Raw genomic sequence first — 19,401 nt, forward strand, 5'->3', positions numbered from 1 at the left:
CTGAGGCCTCTGCTTCCCCCGGCGCTGGGAGGCCCCTTCGTCCTCCCCGGCTTCGCCCCTCTCCCCCCCGTTAATTCTCCTCTCCTTTGAGGCCGGGATTTGGGAACAATGCCTTCCCCGCTCCTTGCCCCCCACCTCAAGCTGCAGGCCAACAATCGGGGTCGCTCGGCGCCGGGGGGGCTCAGCCCCGCTGCTGGGGGGACCCGGGCCGCTGGTGGCAAGGGGACGTGCCTGGTGCAGCAGCCGACGCGTGCGTACGTGCCCACCCTGTTTCCTTCTCGGGGACCGGAGGTCTTGTCTTGATCCCCCCTGGTTTGGGAAGGGGAAGCTCAGTGCCAGGGTGTCGGAGGGTGCTGGCGGCCACAGCAGCAATCTGACCCGGAGCTCTTCTCTTCGCAGGTGGACGACGCGATGCTGATGTTCGACAAGACGACCAACCGACACAGAGGTGAGAGCAGTCTCCTGGCCGTAGGAGAGGGAGCTGCAGAGGGTTTGCCGCCTGCCTTGCCTGGGGAGGGGTTAGCATCCCAGCAGCAGGGCGTGCGGGTCGCAGCTGCTCTTTATCTTGCCTCCAGTCGCCCCATCCTTTCGCATCTGCATCCTTTACCAGCGTCCCTTGCAGCACACAGAGGGCTTTTGTCCAGCGCGTTTCCTGTGCCGTGAACTCGCCGAGTTGCAGATATGTGAGAGGAGGCGGCCCCCTCCCCTGCCCGCTCACCTCCGTGGCTCCAGCTCACAGTCTGTGTCTTACCTTGTCCCGGGTAATCTGAGCTCCCGGAAAGCTGACACGAGAGCCTGAGGAGTGCCTGCCTCTCGGCCCTTCCTCGGCCCGGAGCCCGCTTATGCTCCCAGGTCACCTTTTCTTACCCGAGTCTTGCTGGTGGAGTCTGGTTACAGGATGGGAGCAAGGCTTGAGCTGCCCGGACCCAGCCCACCCATGGGCTCCTTCCCTGCCTCCCGCTCTCCTGGTGAGCCTGCAGAGCGATTGCCCCGGAGCGCGGCCGGGCTCGACGCTAGGCAGCATTGCATCAGCTCAGAGATTTATCGGCAACAACTTAACCTGCAAACTTTGCGTTGCTGTCTTCCGAATCAGGGCGAGTAACAGCCCTGTGCTGGGCCGCTCTCGTCTCTGTGTGTTCTTGGAAGCGCTTCCAAGCACCTCTGCCCCTGGATCAGCGAGGGAACGCTGCCTTCTGCTCTCCTTACACTGTGTGCCCTTCAGGTTTTTGCTTTTTTTCTGAAGCCATTAAATCCACTCTGATTGCCTGGCCTAGGATGTTGTTCCAGCTTCATCTTAAAAGGGAAGAAGTGTTAACCCCTGTTCCTCTGCGGTTGCTTCGCAGTCAATAGTCCAGTTGAAGAGTCGTTGGGCATTTCGGAAGGAGCAGGGAGAGCTGCCAGCTGCCATGGCAGCAGCGTGGGCTCTGTGCAGGGCGCAGCGGGCCTGGTAGGGGTCTGGTGGGGCTCAGGAATGGCTTTGGCATCAGGGTTTTGCTCTTGAACTCCCGAGCCCCTCCGCTCGTCGGTGTTGAGGTGAATGGTGTGGGCATAGACAGATGGAGGAGTTTATAGAGAGAGACTTTTCTGGCAGTATGGAGAAAAAGCGGGGTTCTGGGTAGCAGATCCCTGTCTGTTTTAAAAAGTTATTTTAAAGCACCAAGGAATTGGCCAGTTCTGGAAAGCGGAAAGCTCTGCTTAATCCCAGCTCGCTTGTAAGGCAAGCTTAAAGACATCCTCCCACCTGCCCGAGTTTTCCGGAAGCGGCTGCAGTCAGCTGAGAGGAGTTTAGTCTGCCCACCCGAGCTGGTCTTTGCCAAAACTGTCAGCAGAGGGGTTGGTGGTGAGAGAAAGGAGGTGTGAGTGTGGGCCAGGGGCCAGGAACATCCTGTCCTGTTTTACCCCAGATACTTACCTTCCTTTGGTGGAACTTTGCAAACCACTTTGCTTGCGAGTATCTGTCTTGCTCCGTACAACGGCATTGCTGATATTTGCTTGCTTATACAAGGCTTCATGAGCGGTGACCGCAGAGGAGACGTGCAGGGCGTTATTGCTGGTGGGGTGCGTTTAGCCAGGATGGTGATGGACTGGCAAGCAGCTGTTCGTTTCTCCACCGACTTTCTTTGTGTGAGCGGCTGTCTGCTGGGATCCTCCCCAGCGTTGTCAGCCACGTGGTTTGCCTTGCAGACAGCAAAGTTTTAAAAAAATATATCTCGTTTTGAGAGCAGTTGGGTTCAGAGAGGGTGGGAAGTACAGGATGAGGAGGAAAGGGGAATCTATAAGGGGACGCTCCTGTTCTTGTGCACAAAAGCAGGCTTTGCTGGAGAGGGAAGATGAATGACAGCCGTTTTAGAAAGGGCTGATTATACCGTCCTAGAAGTCTGTGGCGCCTTCTTTTCTCCTGCCAATAAAAGGATGTGGGTAGCGGGTGCGAGCTGCGCCGAGCTCTGACCTGATCCAGGAGTTTTGCCTTTTCTTCCCAGGTTTTGGGTTTGTCACATTTGAAAGTGAAGACATTGTGGAAAAAGTGTGTGAAATCCACTTCCATGAGATCAACAACAAAATGGTGAGTGTCTGGGGCAGAGCCTGGGAGAGAAGGGACAGAGCCAAAGGATGGAGAAGGGGGCAGTGGCCCAGGGGCAGGGTGTGAGGCACTTGGGTCCCGACACACTTTCTCTGCAGTGGGGAGCAGGATTGAGTCTTTTCCCCAGAATCACAGCAGCCAGTCTGGGGAAGAGACTCTCAGTGTGGAGGTGAAGCAGCACGATACTGAGCTTTCGAGGAGAAGAGGTAACTGTAATGAGGACTTGTGCAGTCCTTGGGGGTTTCAAAGTTGTGTGAAACCTCTCGGTGGCCTGGGAGGGGGCAGGTTTTGCCTTTATCCCGAAATGAGGAGAATCAGGCCTCGAGGCAGAGCGTCCAGGGCAGCGAACAGCAGTGTTTGGGCTCCCTGTTGCCTGTGGTGGCTGCCGAGCAAGGGGGAAGGCTGGCCGGGGGCAGGGACGCTAGGGAAGGACGGCAGGACGGGCTGGCGGTGGTGGCCAGGGCTGGGGAGCTCCGTCATGGTGGCATCACCCTGTGCCGGTGGCAGCCGAGCCTGATCCTTCTATTCTTGTGGCAGGTGGAGTGTAAAAAAGCCCAGCCGAAGGAGGTGATGTCCCCAACGGGCTCGGCGCGAGGACGGTCCCGAGTCATGCCGTACGGGATGGACGCCTTCATGCTCGGGATCGGCATGCTGGGTAAGACCGAGGGCAGCTCCCCGGTACCGGGGGGGGGGGCAGCTCCCGGGGGACTGGTGGGACCCGTCCACGGTCACCACTTGCCCTCTGGTGGCACCGGGGAAATCTGCAGGCTTGTCACCACTGCCCTGCGACGGAGCTGGGTGACAAGGCTGCGCTGGCCCTCTGCCCGTCCACAACGGTCCTGCTGTGCCGTAGCAAGGAGACTGTGATCCCCGAGCTGCTCCGGTGGAATGGGATGTAACTACGTAGCTGAACCGAGCGTGGAGTAACCTGTGTCCAGGCGTCTCCAGCCCCCACTTCTACAGGCTTTCTGATGAGTTGTGTTGGAGCGGGGCCAGAGGAGGGACATGGAGATGATCCGAGGGCTGGAGCACCTCTCCTACGAGGACAGGCTGAGGGAGCTGGGGCTGGTCAGCCTGGAGAAGAGAAGGCTCTGGGGTGACCTTAGAACAGCTGCCAGTACCTGAAGGGGCTGACAGGAAGGATGGAGAGGGGCTTTTCACAAGGGTGTGTAGTGACAGGACAAGGGGGAATGGCTGTAAACTAAAAGAGGGCAGATTGAGATTAGAGATTAGGAAGAAATTCTTCCCCATGAGGGTGGTGAGGCACTGGCCCAGGTTGCCCAGAGAAGCTGTGGCTGCCCCCTCCCTGGCAGGGTTCAAGGCCAGGTTGGATGGAGCTCTGAGCAACCCGGTCTGGTGGGAGATGTCCCTGCTGATGGCAGGGGGGTTGGAATCAGATGATCTTTAAGATCCTTTCCAACCCAAACCATTCTATGATTCTGTGATTGAAGAGCCCCCAAGCTCCCACTTGAAACAGCGGTCCATGTAAATGTCCTCGCTGCCATTTAAAGGCTGTAAAAATGCCCTGAAAGTTCTAGCTAAGCTTTGTCTCACTTTTTTCCCTCCCTCTCAGGGGCAGCACATACCCGATATTGCAAGGAAAACCATATGCTTACTGTGAGGCTATCTTGTAAGGAGAAATTGGTGATGAGCAGGCTGGGTTTCACGCCTGTCCGTGATTCCAAGGCAAACTTGTTCAGATAAAAGATGAAAAATGTCCTTTGTAGCCCCCATTCCCAGGTCTGTAAACCCCTGAGCGTGGATCTGAGAGTCCAGCGTGGGTGCTGCTCCCGGCTTCTCTCCGTCCCTCTGTTCGTTCTGGCCAGGCTTGAGCTGAACCAGGAGCACGCTGTTTGCTCAGGGTCAGCGCTGGTGTTGCTGGGCAGGGCATACTCAGCCTGGCTCCCCTTGCTAAGCCTGGCGAGTAGCAGTTAGTCATTAAACAAAACCCCAAAAAGGGCATTTTTTCACCCAGTGTTTTCACTTGACTTATTGAAGGAAAATAAATCTCCAGCCTGTGGTTTTGGGTTTTGCCTTCTCTAAGCCGTCTGAATTTAAAGCAGCAAGGCTGAAGCTGAGTCACGGGGAAATCCACGTACTCATGTCTTGGGAGATCTCAGATCAAACATTCATCTCTGAATCAGTGCCCGGTGTTCTCACAGGCTTGTTCTGTAGAGGTGGTCAGCTTCCCGGGGAACAGCAGGAACTGTCCTCCCGCCCGGCACCAGGAAGAAGCTCTCTGACTGCATTCGCCAGCACTTCTAGTGCAAAAGTGATTCAGAGCTACTCAGCCGTTCAAGCGCTCCCACCTCTCTGACCTCCTCCTATTTGTAAATCCAGCTGATGCATCAGAAAGGCTTAGTCTGCCGAGCTATGAGTTTCTGAGAAGGAAATCTCCGTGTCCTTACATGTTTGGAGGGAGGAAAAAATGAAACGGGCCTGCTAAACCTCTTCAGCAGACTGGCATGCATCGTGTGCTCTGCCCAGCGATTTCTTGGCGTTTCTGCTCACAGAATCACAGAATCACAGAATGGTGGGGGTTGGCAGGGCCCTCTGTGGGTCACCCAGTCCAAACCCCTGCCGAAGCAGGGTCACCCAGAGCAGGCTGCACAGCACCGCGTCCAGGCGGGTCTGGAATATCTCCAGAGAAGCAGACTCCACAGCCTCCCTGGGCAGCCTGGGCCAGGGCTCCGTCACCCTCAGAGGGAAGAAGTTCTTCCTCATGTTCAGACGGAACTTCCTCTGCTTCAGTTTGTGCTCTTAGCCCTGTTTGTGCTCTCTGACGCTAATGGTCATGCACTGAGGACATGGACCCTGTGAGCTCACAGTAACGGAGCCCTTTTCTCTTCCCCCAGGTTATCCAGGCTTCCAAGCTGCCACCTACGCGAGTCGAAGTTACACTGGCATTGCGCCTGGCTACACTTACCAGTTCCCTGGTGAGTGGGGCTCCCTGCTTGGTTTCTCGGCCTGCCTTCAGGTGACGGGAGTCCCCGGCATGATCCGTGACCCGGGCTCTGCCCCTTTCCCCTGTTTGGTCTTGCTTTAAATTGGAGCCGGATGTGGAAGGGGGAGGGGAGACGCCCTGGAATAGGTGGGAACAGCCTACCCTTCATTAGGATTATCCTCACGCTCCCGTGGCAGGAAAAGCCCAAGGCTGCTCTGACGCCCTTCATGCTCGCCTCCTGCGTAGGGCTGCTGCTGTGACACAGAAGGGCCCCTGCAGCTCTGCCTGTCCCGCTGCCTTTGTGTGTGTCTGTCGCTCTTTACCAGAGTTGCCACCGCTCTGAAACTAGCATAGGATTTTAAAACGTGGCTTTCCGTGGGCCGGTGCTCTTAGGCACCTGAAACACAGGTGCCTGCAACGCTGCGGTCGTGTTCCAAACGGCACCGGCACCACTCCCAGCCTCCAGAAAGCATCTGCTGGGGTGGTGGGCTGCAGGTCCCCCGGAAACTGGGTGGTTTCAAGCCCCCATGGGTTGAACCCAGAAGGTGGATTCTACGATCAACGGCTGGAAGCTGCTGTGCCGCAGCTGCTCAGAGCTTTCTGGGGCCTCTTCTCCCTGCGAGGCAGGGTGACGAGGCAGAGCACACTCAGGGAAAAGACTGTCTTGCTATTTTCTAGAGAAGTGGCAACTCCGAGCATCCCTTCCTTACTCCATCCCTCAGTGTGATGGTTTATACATGAAGTCTTGCTGTTAGGGGCTGGGAATGGGAAGTTTCGTTGTCGCCTGAGGCGAGCCCAGGCTGACTGTGGCTGAAAGTTGCTGTTGCCTCCCAGCTGTCTGGAAGCTCTCCATGAATCCAGTTTACAGGTCTCAGTTGCAGGGGCTTCAAGTGCCTCCTTGTAAACCCGTGCCCAGATGAGTGGGGCATGTGCTGAGCACCTACGGGCACTGCAGCCGAGAGGTCAGGCTGGGTGGGCTGCTGACCCGAGGCTGCGCAGTGAAGCTTGCGCTTGCCCTGCCTTGCCCAGATTTATTCTAAGGGTAAATGGATCCTTTCAGTCTCCAGGGCAGGAGTCCAGCACCTTTCAGCACCAGTTATAAATTAGTTTAAAGGAGCCACTGGTCTGGTCGCAGTCTGGCCACAGGCTGCTCCCCCAGCAGACCCGGGCTGCTGTCTCTCTGCGGGGTCTCCCTCGGGGCGTTCGGTGAGTTCCTAAGCTGTCTTGCATTTCATTTTTAGAGTTCCGTGTAGAGCGGACCCCTCTCCCGAGTGCCCCCGTCCTCCCTGAGCTCACAGGTCAGTCCCGCTCATTTCCTACGCTCACAAGCTGGAAGGGGAGAAGGGGGCTTTGGGCTGCTCCAGTGGTGTCCTGCTCCGCAGCCTGGCGCAGTTAGACTGGAAACGTTCCTAATTTCCTCTTCCATCTGTACGAGCTCCGTCCAGAGCTGGGGCTGGAAAGATGGAGAGGCAATCAGAGCCATGTGTGTTGCCTCCGAGAAGGGCAACGCAATACCAGATGAAGGCATGCAGTCCTTAGCTGGCGTTTCCTGCTGCTTGCCTCGTTTTTAGCTCCTTGCCCCAGGCCGGGTATAAACCGGATACGGAAAACTGCAGAAAGCAGAGTGGCTTCTCAAAGGTCTACAAATGACTTCAACCTGAGCTGCTGCGAGGACGAGATTTGGAGTGCTGGGAGGAGGGGGAGGGTGTGGGGGCACTCCTGGTTACTCCCATCCCGTTTCCCTGCGCAGGAGGGGCTGCAGGGAATGCTTTCCCTGCTCTGCATGGTGCCCCTCCCCAGGTACTCCCAGACGGACTTCCCGGGCAGAAGCGAGCTTGGTGGGGCTCTACAAAAGTCCTGCAGTGCTCGTAGGGAACTGTGGTATGAAACGGGGGCAGAGGACCATTCTCCAGAGACTAGTCCTGGCTCAGTGTCCTCACGGTGCAAATACCCTCTGGATCTGCAGCCCCTGGGTTGTGTGCAGTGTGTCCTCTCTAGGTGATGCTCCTTCTGTCTACTTTCCCTTCCATGGCCATGTTTTCCCCAGCTCTGTCGTGTCCATGGTTTTTGTCGTAGAAAAGCAGCTTTGTGTAGCACCCCGCTCCCCATGTGCCATCTCATTTCCGTAGTGTTCCTCCTCCCCGGCGCTTCCTTGCCCCCACTTGTTTCAGGGTTTGAATCTCTCTGCAGTGGGGGCGTGGAAAAGCTTCCTGAGAAGCTCTCCTGCAATTACTAGCACCAACAGGCTTGAAAGGGGGTTTCTGTGGCACAGAATCATGTCGATCCTCAGGGAGTGTCCATTCCCGAGGATGCTGAGGTTGGCGGCCACCAGTGAACAAATTGCCCCAAGGAAGGTAGAGGGAGACCGAACCCTAGCTCCCTCTTAATAACACCGTCCCTGACACCCTGTGTGCAGCTGCATAAGCACCTGACCCCCACCTCCGAGCCTTTTGGTTGCCAAGCAAAGGAGAGGTGGGTCCAGTCACTTATTTAGACGTGCGCGTTTCAGCAAAACCCATAAAATTTGTAGAGGAATCTCGGTGACTTGGCAAAAGTGATTTTCCCTCCGAGGTCCATCCCCGGCTGCTCCGTGCCCGTTCCTAGCAGAGGTGAATCGCCCGGGGCCTGGCTGTCACCGGCGGCTGGGGTGCACCAGGGCTGGGTACAACAAGACGTTATTAATGCTGCTGTCCTGGCTGGGTGCCACGTCAGCTTGCAGTCCCGAGTGTCTCTCTGGAGTACCAGCTGGGGATCGTGGCATTCTTCCCTTCCCGTCACGCTTACCTACTGTTAAACAGTCGCTGTGCAGCCTCTTGGCTAGGCCGAGAGCTGCGATTCCCATGGGTCGGCTGGAGCTGGTCCCGCGAAGGGCAGGGCCCCCCCTCGGTTCCCACAAAGGCGCAGCGAGCTGTGCAGCGCTGGAGGGCCCTCGTGCCTTCAAGTGGGTGCGTGCGCGTCAATGGGCTGCGCTGTGCGGCCTTGGCAAGCGGAAACGGGGAGGGGGGACGACACAAGCAGGGATGATTGCTTCCAGCGCGCGGGGAGCTTTGCCATCGCAGCGCAAACCTGGTGTCTCAGTAGACAGACTGCGAGGGCAAGGAGAGTTTTTCCTGGAAGAAGAACTGAGGTCTTTTCGAGAGGGCCTGGCTGCCTTTCTCGGTAAGCCCGCGTTCGTTCAGCTGTGCTTTAGGGACCTGAAGCAATGGTGGGGCAGAGGGTGGCTGCCAGCAGCCTTTCCTCCCCGGAGCAGCATCTCTGGGGCTGATGCGAAGCAGCAACACGCTGACGTTGGCCCAGGGCCTGTAATGAGCGGCTAACCCAGATAGAAGCCTCGTGTGACGTTTGCTGGAAACAGGCTGGTGCCTGCTACTAAATATTCCCTCATAAGCTAGTCTGGGTTCCAGCCTTAACGCAATTGATTTGTTCTGACCTCTTTTTATGGTGCTCTAAACAGAATCACAGCGAATTTCACATTCAAGCGTGAAATGCTGACCCAGTCATTTTAAGGGCAAAGAGAAACGTACTGGCTAGATGCCTCCTGCCCCGAGGGCTGGATGCCTGCGGCAGTAGAGTTGGGAATTAGAACTACTACATACAAATTAAGACTTACTGTTTTAATTAAGCTATTTCTAGTTCCTGCTCCCTAGGTGTATGTTTCCTGCTCTTCTACAATGAACAGCAAGGTTTTGAGCAGTTCGGGAGCAAAACTCAGCGTGGGGAGCATGGCGTGTCTTAGGCAGAGAAACAGGGAGAAAGAGGCTATTAAACTGTTACTCGAGAATAGCACCAAGGGACAGAGAGGAGGGGCTGAGCCTCAGGACGCTGAGCTGTCAGCTGCTGTCCCCGAGCTGCTGCGTTTCTCCACGCTCACAGCCAAAATCTGGCTCCGTAGCTTCAGATCAGCTGCATCCTGCAAGCTGAGGAGCAACGGGATACGTCTGCAGTTGCCCGCCTCTGGTTCAGCTCTTCCACGCCGTGCCCTCGGCTGCTGCGCGGCGTGGGCTTAGCAGAGCCCGGCTAGCGAGTTGCCCCGGACACTCGCTGTGCAAAAAGCTACCAAGAAATGCAGGACTGTCACTTCCCTGTTGTCATCCTTTGATGTCCTGTGTGATGCACTAAGCCGATGCGTCTGTGCGGGCCTGCTGTTTTGCAGCGGGAGATGAAGGCTCCCGTCGAGGAGTTTCCCCTGAGATGCCTGTTCCCTCTTTTGCAGCAATCCCCCTCACTGCGTATGGACCAATGGCGGCAGCAGCGGCTGCGGCGGCCGTGGTGCGAGGGACAGGTAACTGCCACTTTCCTCCCCGGCGCGGTGTCCTGTCACGGGGTTTTGCGACGGGCTGCGGGAGGGGGGTGGGACGGGGCTGCATTTTTGGGATCTTCACTCTGTAGTTCTGCTGCCTCCCGTAGGTTCCACCCCCAGCCGCACCGGTGGGTTTCTGGGCACCACCAGCCCGGGGCCGATGGCAGAGCTTTACGGAGCCGCCAACCAGGACTCAGGGGTCAGCAGTTACATCAGCGCTGCCAGCCCAGCCCCGAGCACCGGCTTTGGCCACAGCCTAGGGGTGAGTGTTCCCCGCCGGGCTCTGTGCAGGGAGGGGAAGATGGAGGGTGCCACGGGAAGGGGCGGCATCTCCACGTGGTGATGGAGGAGAGCAGCGGAGGGCAGCCCCCTCTCAGCCCCCAGCCTGCTTTCTGGCATCTGCCATGCCACCACTGAGCCCCAGACAGCAGAGGGCCGGTGCAGGATGCAGCAGTTCGCTTGGAGCCCGCGTCCCTGGGCTCCGCTGGCTCTCCCTGGCCGCCACTCGAGGTCCTGATCTCCAGACCTTTCCCTGATCTGGCCCAGACTTTCCAAGAGCCCCTCTTGGCCCTGACGCAGTGTCCTGCAGGGTGATGTCATCTTCAGACCCAGCACCTCCAACTGACGCTGGCTTTTCCAACATCTGGGCCATGACTGAGTTTGTTGTGGTAGTAATTCTTCACTTTTGTTTAAGAGCGGGGTTTTAACTCTCTCTTGGCAGGGTCCCTTGATTGCAACAGCTTTTACCAATGGGTATCACTGAAGCTGGGGACCAAGGAGGCAGGAGGTAAGAGCTTCAAACAGCAGCGGGTAGTGCGGGGAGCGCGGTTCTGAGTTGACCCCTGTGCTTGGGCTCTCGGCAGGAGCTGTGGGTGCGGCGGCGGGGCTCGCCGGCCTGGCCCAGGCTGCGGGAGCGGTCCTGTGGCCAGCCTGGGGCTCTTCTGCACCAGAGGCTTGGCAGGTTGGGTTCCTGCCGCACGGTCCGCAGGCTGGGAGTGCTGTGGAGAGGTGACTTAGTGTCTGGGCGTGAAGAGGAAGGAAATGGGAACACTGGCAGAAAGAGGAAAAGTCTGCCGGGTTGGCCAGAGTGACAGCCCGGTGGTGATCCTGAGAGACAAGCCTGGCCCAGCTGCGGGACTGCGGAAGCCTCCTCCGCGCAGCCGGTGGCTCTCACTGCTGCTGGGACCACTGTCCCTGGGGAGCGAGGTGCTTCCTCTCCTGCCAGGGAGAAGGGCAGAAGGAAAATCAGAGTCTGATCAGTTCTGTTCCTGGTCCTTGGATTGGCCTGAGGGGGAACTGGTGGATGGTCTCTGTCTGCTTTGCAAATGTGGCTGAAGTTAGCTGGCTAAAAATTAAAATTAAAAAAACCCCAGCTTTTCAAAAAGGGGGGCAAAAACCTGCAGGGAAGGGTGTCCAGGCAGGAGCCCGTGGCAGGCTGGCAGGGCTGCACTGAGCTGGGTGCTGGGGAAGCAGCTGGACCGCGCTACGTCACGGGTCTGGGCGGGCAGGCTGCACGGCGTGCGGGGCCTCGTGCCCCCGGCCTGCACGCCGCCGTTAAAGATGGAGGCATCTCCGCCGTGCCCCGTCACGCTGCCAGCAAGACGCAGAGCCCGTCTGCGTTGGGGCAGGTTTGGGCATCTAGTGTTTCTGTCGGGGAAGAAAACCCTGAGAGAAAAGCTGTTGGTTGTTCCAGCTCCTGTCCCTTCCCTCCCCGGCTGTGTCCCACAGATTCCCCAGTGACCCGACCGAGGACGGCAGCTGGAGGATCTGGTGAGCCTCGGGGGATGAGCCAAGGTTACCTTTTTCTTGAGTCAAAACTGCACACTGCCGGCTGGCTGCCAGGCTCCTGCCGCCCTGCCCTGATCTCTCCCTTTGACCAGACCACACTGGACTGAACCCAAGGAGATCATCTCGCTTTCTTACTAACCACCGACGGTTTACGCTTCCCCCCTCCCCGCCCCCAGCCCACCGATTCTTCTTTTATTTATTTTATTAGCTGTTAGGTTTATTTTTTTATTTTATTTTTTTATCTTTTTTGGGGGGCTACCCCTTCTTTTTGTTGTTTGCTCTTTCCCGAGCTAGTAGACATATTTTATGAATTGGCTTTGTGATTGTGTTAGGTAGTTTTTATTGAGGAGCATTTTTATTTGGCTTTGAAACTGTTTTGAATATTTTCAACTCTGTTGTTGTTGTCGTCAGTGTTTTTAAAGCACGGTATGTAAACAAGAATGCAGTTCTGAAGGGAAGAAAGAGATGCAGAGAGAGCAAAGGCTGAGAGGAACTGATGTATTTCTATTTTTTTTAAAGAAACTGTTTTTAATCGTTTCTGTTTTGTAAATGTGAGGCTTTGAAAAGTGTAAAACTCCAAGGATCCGAAAACGTTGGACATCGCTATGGAACAAAACAAATGTATATTTTGCTAAGTGAAAAACACTATCCTTACAGCTGAAAGATTTTTTTTTTTGTTTTCCTAGGTTTAGTTTTACGTGGGGTTTTTTTCTTTTTCCTCCTGTATAATATGTAAATATCGCGAGCTGAACCCGGCTGCTGCCTGCAGCCTGGCTCCAAGGAGCAGCTCCAGGTCCTGGACTTGGTGCCGCAGCGTGAGCAATACTCTCCAGCAGAATCCTGACAGGACTCCGTTCTTTTTTTGTACACCTTTTACTGTAAGATTTTAAGACCTCTGATGAGATGAAAGGGGGGGTGGGGGCGGGGGTGAGACGTACCGGCCATCGGCTGTTTTGCTGAGCGGGTTAAAGCTGCTTCCAGTCGCTCGACGTACAGACTCCATCACTGGGCTCTGTGGTGCCAGCCTCTGGTCTGGCGTTAGGTAAAGGGCTTTGCCGCTGTTGCTTGTCTTGGTTACTTTAAAAGGAATTCACTCTCCAAACACGATCGCTTGTGTCAAGATTTCCTGGGAAGGGGTATCGGAAGGGGTGTCGGCCAGGGCCAGGGGGAGATGGGGGTGGTCGTTCTCTGAAGGGCAGGGCGCTGGGTCGGGGAGTCATTAACGGGGGGAGAAAAGCATTAGGGTGGTGATTTGGGGGTGGGTTAAGGGCTTCTCAGGGATTATACGAATTATAGAATTGCAGCTTCCCGTTTGCTTTACTCTGTGTTCTGAAGACTGTGGGAATTTGTCTGTTGTCCTGCGCGGGGGTGATCTGGTCCCTTCTCCGGAGCCTGCCGGGGCTTCCCCTGGCGTGGTCCGGGACCCTGCTAACCAGCCCCCTGCCCGGGGCAGCCTCCGGCGGGAGCACACGGGGCACGTTTGGGTCTGGATTTCAGTGAACCAAAGACCTTGTTAAAGGGGGGTGATTAAGCCTTTCATTAAGATGCAGCCAAACTCTTTTCCCAGGGAAATAACAGCTTCATCTTAAGTTTTAAAAATCATTCCCTCTCTTCCCCCAAACTGAGTCCCTTTAAGGGAGAGGGGCCTTTAGAAAAGGACTGGGAGGGCCACGGTGCCCGCAGGGCCCTTCTTCTCTGCTGTCCTCCCCCCTCCGCCGGAGCTTGTCCTGACCTGGGCGATGCGTTTGGAGAGTTCTGTTTAGGTAAGAGGGTACTTGACAGATCAGTACTGAAAACACAAAGCAATAATTTTTGTTACTGAGACAAGAGTCTGTATGTCTGTTTTTTTAAATATTTCCTAATTAAAGAAGAGCTGCATTTTATTGGGTTTATTTTTATTCTATGTACTTCAAATCTGGGTCTGCGGACAGCGCTTTCCTCCCTCTTGGTATAGGCGCTGAGCTGCTTCCGTGCCCCCTCCAGACATCCGAGGCCAGCTGTGCTGCTGCTGGGCTGTGATTCTCTCTCTGGCCAGTGCTGCCACTGCCTGGAGGCTGGGGCTCTGGTTTCAGGGTGGGCATTTTTTTTAAAAGAAATAAAGCTGTGTTTTTAAGCCAGTAAGTTATTACACTCCAATGTTTGTTCTCTCCACACCTGTAACCCTTTTTCCAGATTTCAGTTTTAAAATTCCTAATAAATTATTTGAAAACTGTCCTTCTCTGTCATTATTTGGGGGTGGGAGATTTTAAAATGGAGATTTCAGGTGAGCTTGGACCTGGCAGGAGTCGCATCCTGCCATTAGGATAAAAGCCCCAGGCAAGGCTCTGCCTCTCTGTTCTGCTCCCAGACTTTGGCGGTGGCCCAGTTTACAATGCGCGGCAGATCCGGTTTTAATAGAGATTGTGTCTCTTCTCTGCATTACAGAGGTTTTGTACGGATACTCGAAGGTTCAGGAAAGGAGGCGATAGTGCAGTGCTTAGAAGTTTGGCTCAGATGCTCTGGATTCAATGACTATGGTGGATCAAGGAGGCTAGATCTAAGAAAACAAAACCTAGAGATTGGAAGGGAAGAAAAGCCATTAACAGACAACACTACAAGAGAAAGGTAAATTAGAACAGTGTAAAATAGGGTGAGGGGCCCTGAGCAGCAGCTCTTAGAGAGAGCTCAAGCCTTTAGGAACCACTTGTAAGCTGGGACATCCTCACAAGCGTACTGAGGACCAGCGGCTTTGTATGTAGCACAGGCCGGGGGAAACCAAAAATAGCATTGGTGGAAAAATCTACCCTGCTGGGGTTTTTCTCATGAGGCACTTGTAATGCTCACATGCTCGCTTTCCCACACTTCGCGATCCCCTTGTTGAATTAAAACATATGAAATCAAAGATATGACAGTATTTTTGATTTGTGACATTTTCCTGGCAACATCAACAACAGGTCAGACATTGAGAAGTGCAGAAAAAGGAACCACAGAGTCTTAAGATTCTCAGCTAAGATAACAGAGAAACAGTAAAGAGTAAAGGTGGCCAAAGTAGCAAAGGAGAGAGAGAACACTTAAATGGATACTGAAGGGAAAGTCAGCAGATTGATCTGCGGGTAAAAGATTAAATCCCTTTTTCCGAACTAACTGTGGTACAGACTGACCTTTACATCAGCTGTTAATGTTTGCTCAGTGTTCTCACTGTTAGCACACGAGAATCTTGAGTCTGTAACTTGGCATCTGTTTGGCTTTAGCTAACCTGGGAGTGGGGAATCCCAGAGAATCGGAGAGCTTGTGAGAGAGCAAAAAAGTTGGAAAACCAGATGCCCTACGGATCTGTGTCGACATCCTGTGGATACTGTGGGCACCCTGCCACAGATTCAGCCACGGCAAGGGGGAAGATGTCCTCATTGTCCTGTATAGAAACACGCGTTTGAACCTGCTGAAGGGTGCTGAACCCTAAGCTTCCTGAACAAGCACTCTGGTATATTGGGCTGTTGCGGAAAGGTGGGCTTTGCCTCTTCCTCTGCTCTTAAAAACCGAAGGCTTGCTTGGTGCTTTAGAAATAAATGGGGAGCCTCACTATCAAGTGAACAGTCTAGGATCTTAAAAATGCCAAAGCTGCTGCCCTGACAGTGTTGGAGCCTCTGGGGTCTGAACACGAGTGCAGTATTTGGACTTACCCCTGGCTGACTCCAGGCAGCTTTTTTCTTACCCATTTTTTGATCTTATTTCAAAGTTCCCAACTCGCCTTACACCTCGGCATAGAGAACCAAAGGGCCTAACTGGGTTCTGCTTTGGCGCTGGTGAAGGAAAAACTGCAGTCGCTGAGCTGCTGAGGTCTGCTGTGTGTGTTGAACCTTCTCAGCCCGGTTCATTTCCAGTGTAACTCCCTTCAGGTCGTGTAAAACAGACCCTATTCCTTGTTCAAGCCAGATACAGCGGCTTTCCAGGTTGCCTGGCTCCTGTTTCTTGCCTAGTAGTACCTCCTTCTCCTCTATGGTTTCAAAGTAAAAAACAGCTTGAATTTTTTTCAGTTCAGCTCATGCTAAACTGTCATTTGGGGTGAGCGGACGACTTGTACCTTATTCTCTGAGTTAGGCCAGAAGAGTCCGTGGAGAGATACAGGATTAATGATAAGTGGGATACCATAAAAAGAGGATGCCAGTATTAGTGGGATGGATATTAGTGTGCCAGCAATTTCCAACCTAACTACCACACTGCTACTATTTTTTAGTAGAGAGCCCTTAAAAATGTCCGGATCTTTCAGGCTGGCTTCTAACAGTAGCATTAAAAGAATTTAATAGCAAAAATCTAGAGGACAAATATTTGCCTTCTGGACTTGTGGAGATTGAACCCCACTGGCCTTCAACTGGTCACGACACACAACCTGCTGCCCACAGCCTCTGTGGAAGAAGTCTGCATTTAGTAACATAAACACTGGCTTGTTTACCTCAGACCCATGTCAAGGTGAGCTTGTCGTATAAAGGGCCGCTTTTTCTTCAGCAGCAGTCTATCAGATCCTCCGAGAATGAAGTCCCTGGCCCTGCTTTTCCTGCTGTCTGGTGCGTGGGTGGTGGGTCGCCGCCCCAGCGCCCCCGGACTGGTAACACCATGCCTAACTCCAACCTTTGTGTGTCTTCTCAGTGGGCACAGCCTGCGCTGCTGTCGAACCCCGGGCCTTGTGGGATTTTCGCAGCATGATCAAATGCACCATACCGGACAGCTATCCTCTGCTGGAGTTTGCCGACTACGGCTGCTACTGCGGCTTGGGAGGCGGAGGGACCGCGGTGGATGAGCTTGACAGGTTTATAAGACTCTGCTTTTACAAAGCTTTTACAACTCTCTTTGCTTGCTTGTGGTTTTACGGTTCTGCACAGCAGTTTCGTCTCAGCTTGCCCTGCCTATAAATGTTCACAAAACTTTCCGGCTGCTGGGAATGAAGCTTTCTCTCAAAGACTGATTCAAGGGAAAAAGGATGTGTGGTATCACACCTTGATGCCTTATTACTAAAACAAGATATAATCCCAACAACTCTTGTTTTCTCTTCTGTGGCAGCTACACTGCACTCATTCTGGCATTTTTTTTGCAGCAGTGCTGTGCCAGCAGCCCGGATGCAGCTCTGCACGGTACACAACCATCAACACATGCAGGGCTGAGCTGCAAAATGCTAAGAAGTGGCCTGGGCAGTTTAGACATGACACAAGACTGATAGCCAAGACGCAGTGAATTGTGTCAGCTGTTAGCTCTTCAGCTGCCAGGCACTGATGGGGTGCGTAGGGTGAACGCTGGCTTTTGCTTTCCCTGTACCCAGTAGACAGTGGTGAAGATGCTCCAGTAAGTACACGTGTACCAGACTCCTCTTGGACCATTAGCTGGCAGAACTGTGTCCCTTTGAGGTCCTTCATGTCTGCCCTCTTATCACTGGGTATCTTTTTTTTTTGTTCAGTGCCTTGTCGAAGCAATACTAGAATATTTACGTGTCTTACAGGTCAGATGAGTTTGCATTTCTGGTATTTTCTGACCTTTTCCTCCTTGTTTCCCAGGTGCTGTGAAGCACATGACCAATGCTACACGAAGGCAAAGAAACTGGAATCATGCAAATCGCTCGCGGACAACCCCTACACAGGGTCATACAGCTTCAGCTGCTCCAGTGGGAAGATTACGTGTAGCAGTACGTCCACTTTCCATGTCACTCTGCTTCAAATGTTACTCCAGTCTCTCTTCTGAAGGAATGGGGCTGCGTTACACTCCATGCTTCTGTGGCAGGAAGGCGCAGTGCAAGTCCCTGCCAGGGGGGCTGGTTGTTAGAAACGGGGCACCTCACACAGGCACTGGAGAGAATATTCTCGGTATAGCACACAGTTTAATGTTTATGGAATCACAGAATCATAGAACGGTTTGGGTTGGAAGGGAACTTCAAAGGTCATCTAGTCCTCCCCCGCCCCCCGCAGTAAGCAGGGGCATCTTCAACTGCATCAGGGTGCTCAGAGCCCTGTCCAACCTGGCCTGGAATGTTTCCAGGGATGGGGGCATCAACCACCACTCTGGGTGACCCGATCCAGTGCTTCACCACCCTCATTGTAAAGAATTTCTTCCTTATATCTAGTCTGAATCTCCCTTTTTCCAGTGTGAAACCATTACCCCTTGTGCTGTCACTACAGGCCCTTGTAAAAAATCCATCCCCCGCTTTCTTGTACCTTCAGGCACTCACAGGCTGCTCTAAGGTCTCCCCGCAGCCTTCTCCTCTCCAGGCTGAACAGCCCCAACTCTCCCAGCCTTTCCTCCCAGCAGAGGGGTTCCAGCCCTAGCATCATTGCTGGGGCCTCCTCTGGCCCCGCTCCAACAGCTCCAGGTCTGTCCTATGCTGAGGGCTCCAGAGCTGGACGCAGGACTCCTGGGGGGGTTTCTCCAGAGCAGGGCAGAGCGGCAGACAGCAGATACGTGGTGTCACAGTACGTATGGAAGCCTGTCCCCTCTTCAGTCCCTGTGGTGCTTTTCCAGGAGTCCCTCTAACGGCAGTATTTAAGAGATCAATCAGCACACTAACTGGGAAGTGTTACACAGCTTTGCTGGATTTCTCTGATGTAACGGTGGAGCTTTTATAGGGCTCTGAAATGGAGATAAATAGCAGATAGGCTGGCAAACAGAACTGCGGGGAAGGAAACAGCACGGAGACCGCTGGGCTGGCGCACACAGCCTTGGGGCCAGAGGGTTGAGGAGCTACTGGAGAGAGTCCAGCGGAGGGCTACGAGGATGAGGAGGGGACTGGAGCATCTCTCCTACGAGGAGAGGCTGAGGGAGCTGGGCTTGTTCAGCCTGGAGAAGAGAAGGCTGAGAGGGGACCTTAGAAATGCTTGTAAATATCTGAAGGGTGGGTGTCAGGAGGATGGGGCCAGACTCTTCTCAGTGGTGCCCAGCGACAGGACAAGGGGCAACAGGCACAACCTGAAGCAGAAGAAGTTCTGTCTGAACATGAGGAAGAACTTCTTCCCTCTGAGGGTGACGGAGCCCTGGCCCAGGCTGCCCAGGGAGGCTGTGGAGTCTCCTTCTCTGGAGACATTCAAGACCCGCCTGGACAAGGTCCTGTGCAGCCTGCCCTGGGTGACCCTGCTTCGGCAGGGGGTTGGGCTGGGTGACCCACAGAGGGCCCTGCCAACCCCCACCATGCTGTGATTCTGTGGGTTAGCAGGGACAGCCACGTACACCCCCAACATGGCGACACCAGTGAAACGGCTGTGCCCTGGCAGCGGAAAGGCCTGCCTGAGCCGCTGCCGCGCCTGGCGAGGGTGCTGCGGGGCCTGAGCGCTCCTCCTCTCTCCTCCAGGCAAAAACGACGACTGCGAGATGTTCGTCTGCAACTGCGACCGCACCGCTGCCATGTGCTTCGCCAAGGCGCCCTACAATTCCGAGCACAAGTCGCTGGACCGCAACAAATACTGCACCTAATCATCGTCCTCCTCCTGCTCCCGGCCCTGAGGGCGGCCGGCGGCCCTTCACGAATAAACGCCCTGCACCCGCCGCCGCCTCCCGCCCGCGCCGCGCTGAGGGGAATGGCGGGCGGGGGGGCGGGGCCTCTGCCGACGGCCCCGCGCTCTTCGATTGGCCCTTGGAAGCGGCGGGGGCGGGGCCGGGAGGGGGACGCGCGGACGGCGGGGGCGCGAGGCCGCCGGCAGGTGCGCACGGCGCGGTGTGGTGCCGCCCTTTCCCCTGAGGCTCCCCCCGGCTCCCCTCAGGGCGCCCGAAGGGCGGGCGCGGGGGAGGCCCTGCTGCTCCCGGGGCTGCCCGCAGTGCCGCCGCCGCCTCCCGAGG

The 19,401-nt window shown here is 55.0% G+C and overlaps 2 protein-coding genes across 3 annotated transcripts in view; both read left to right on the forward strand.

Moving 5' to 3' along the window:
• MSI1 (musashi RNA binding protein 1) overlaps nt 1–11,640 on the forward strand; it is a 30,092-nt gene extending 18,452 nt beyond the window's left edge. The window contains exons 7-15 of one of the 2 annotated variants that reach the window (XM_075434283.1): nt 400–448; nt 2,481–2,563; nt 3,119–3,236; nt 5,437–5,517; nt 6,767–6,823; nt 9,739–9,807; nt 9,933–10,087; nt 10,547–10,612; nt 11,554–11,640. In XM_075434283.1, the coding sequence (XP_075290398.1) occupies nt 400–448; nt 2,481–2,563; nt 3,119–3,236; nt 5,437–5,517; nt 6,767–6,823; nt 9,739–9,807; nt 9,933–10,087; nt 10,547–10,588 (654 nt within the window). In that variant the 3' untranslated portion in view covers nt 10,589–10,612; nt 11,554–11,640. The remainder of the gene's footprint in view (nt 1–399; nt 449–2,480; nt 2,564–3,118; nt 3,237–5,436; nt 5,518–6,766; nt 6,824–9,738; nt 9,808–9,932; nt 10,088–10,546; nt 10,613–11,553) is intronic. The other variant, XM_075434282.1, reaches the window with a different exon arrangement.
• A 4,480-nt stretch (nt 11,641–16,120) lies between these two features.
• On the forward strand, nt 16,121–19,038 carry PLA2G1B (phospholipase A2 group IB). The gene is made up of 4 exons (XM_075434884.1): nt 16,121–16,154; nt 16,237–16,396; nt 17,136–17,263; nt 18,917–19,038. Exons 1-4 carry the CDS (start codon nt 16,121–16,123, stop codon nt 19,036–19,038), a joined length of 444 nt encoding a protein of 147 aa, XP_075290999.1.
• Nucleotides 19,039–19,401: the final 363 nt, after the last annotated feature.

Source organism: Opisthocomus hoazin, chromosome 13, assembly GCF_030867145.1.
Source record: "Opisthocomus hoazin isolate bOpiHoa1 chromosome 13, bOpiHoa1.hap1, whole genome shotgun sequence".
In the NCBI taxonomy this organism is placed as follows: Eukaryota; Metazoa; Chordata; class Aves; order Opisthocomiformes; family Opisthocomidae; genus Opisthocomus; species Opisthocomus hoazin.

Bases quoted from the DNA above. Each gene is read 5' to 3' on its own strand.
- PLA2G1B (XM_075434884.1), top strand. From the start codon at position 16,121: ATGAAGTCCCTGGCCCTGCTTTTCCTGCTGTCTG. The intron at 16,155-16,236 runs GTGCGTGGGTGG...GTGTCTTCTCAG, and splicing joins CCTGCTTTTCCTGCTGTCTG to TGGGCACAGCCTGCGCTGCT. The intron at 17,264-18,916 runs GTACGTCCACTT...TCTCTCCTCCAG, and splicing joins TGGGAAGATTACGTGTAGCA to GCAAAAACGACGACTGCGAG.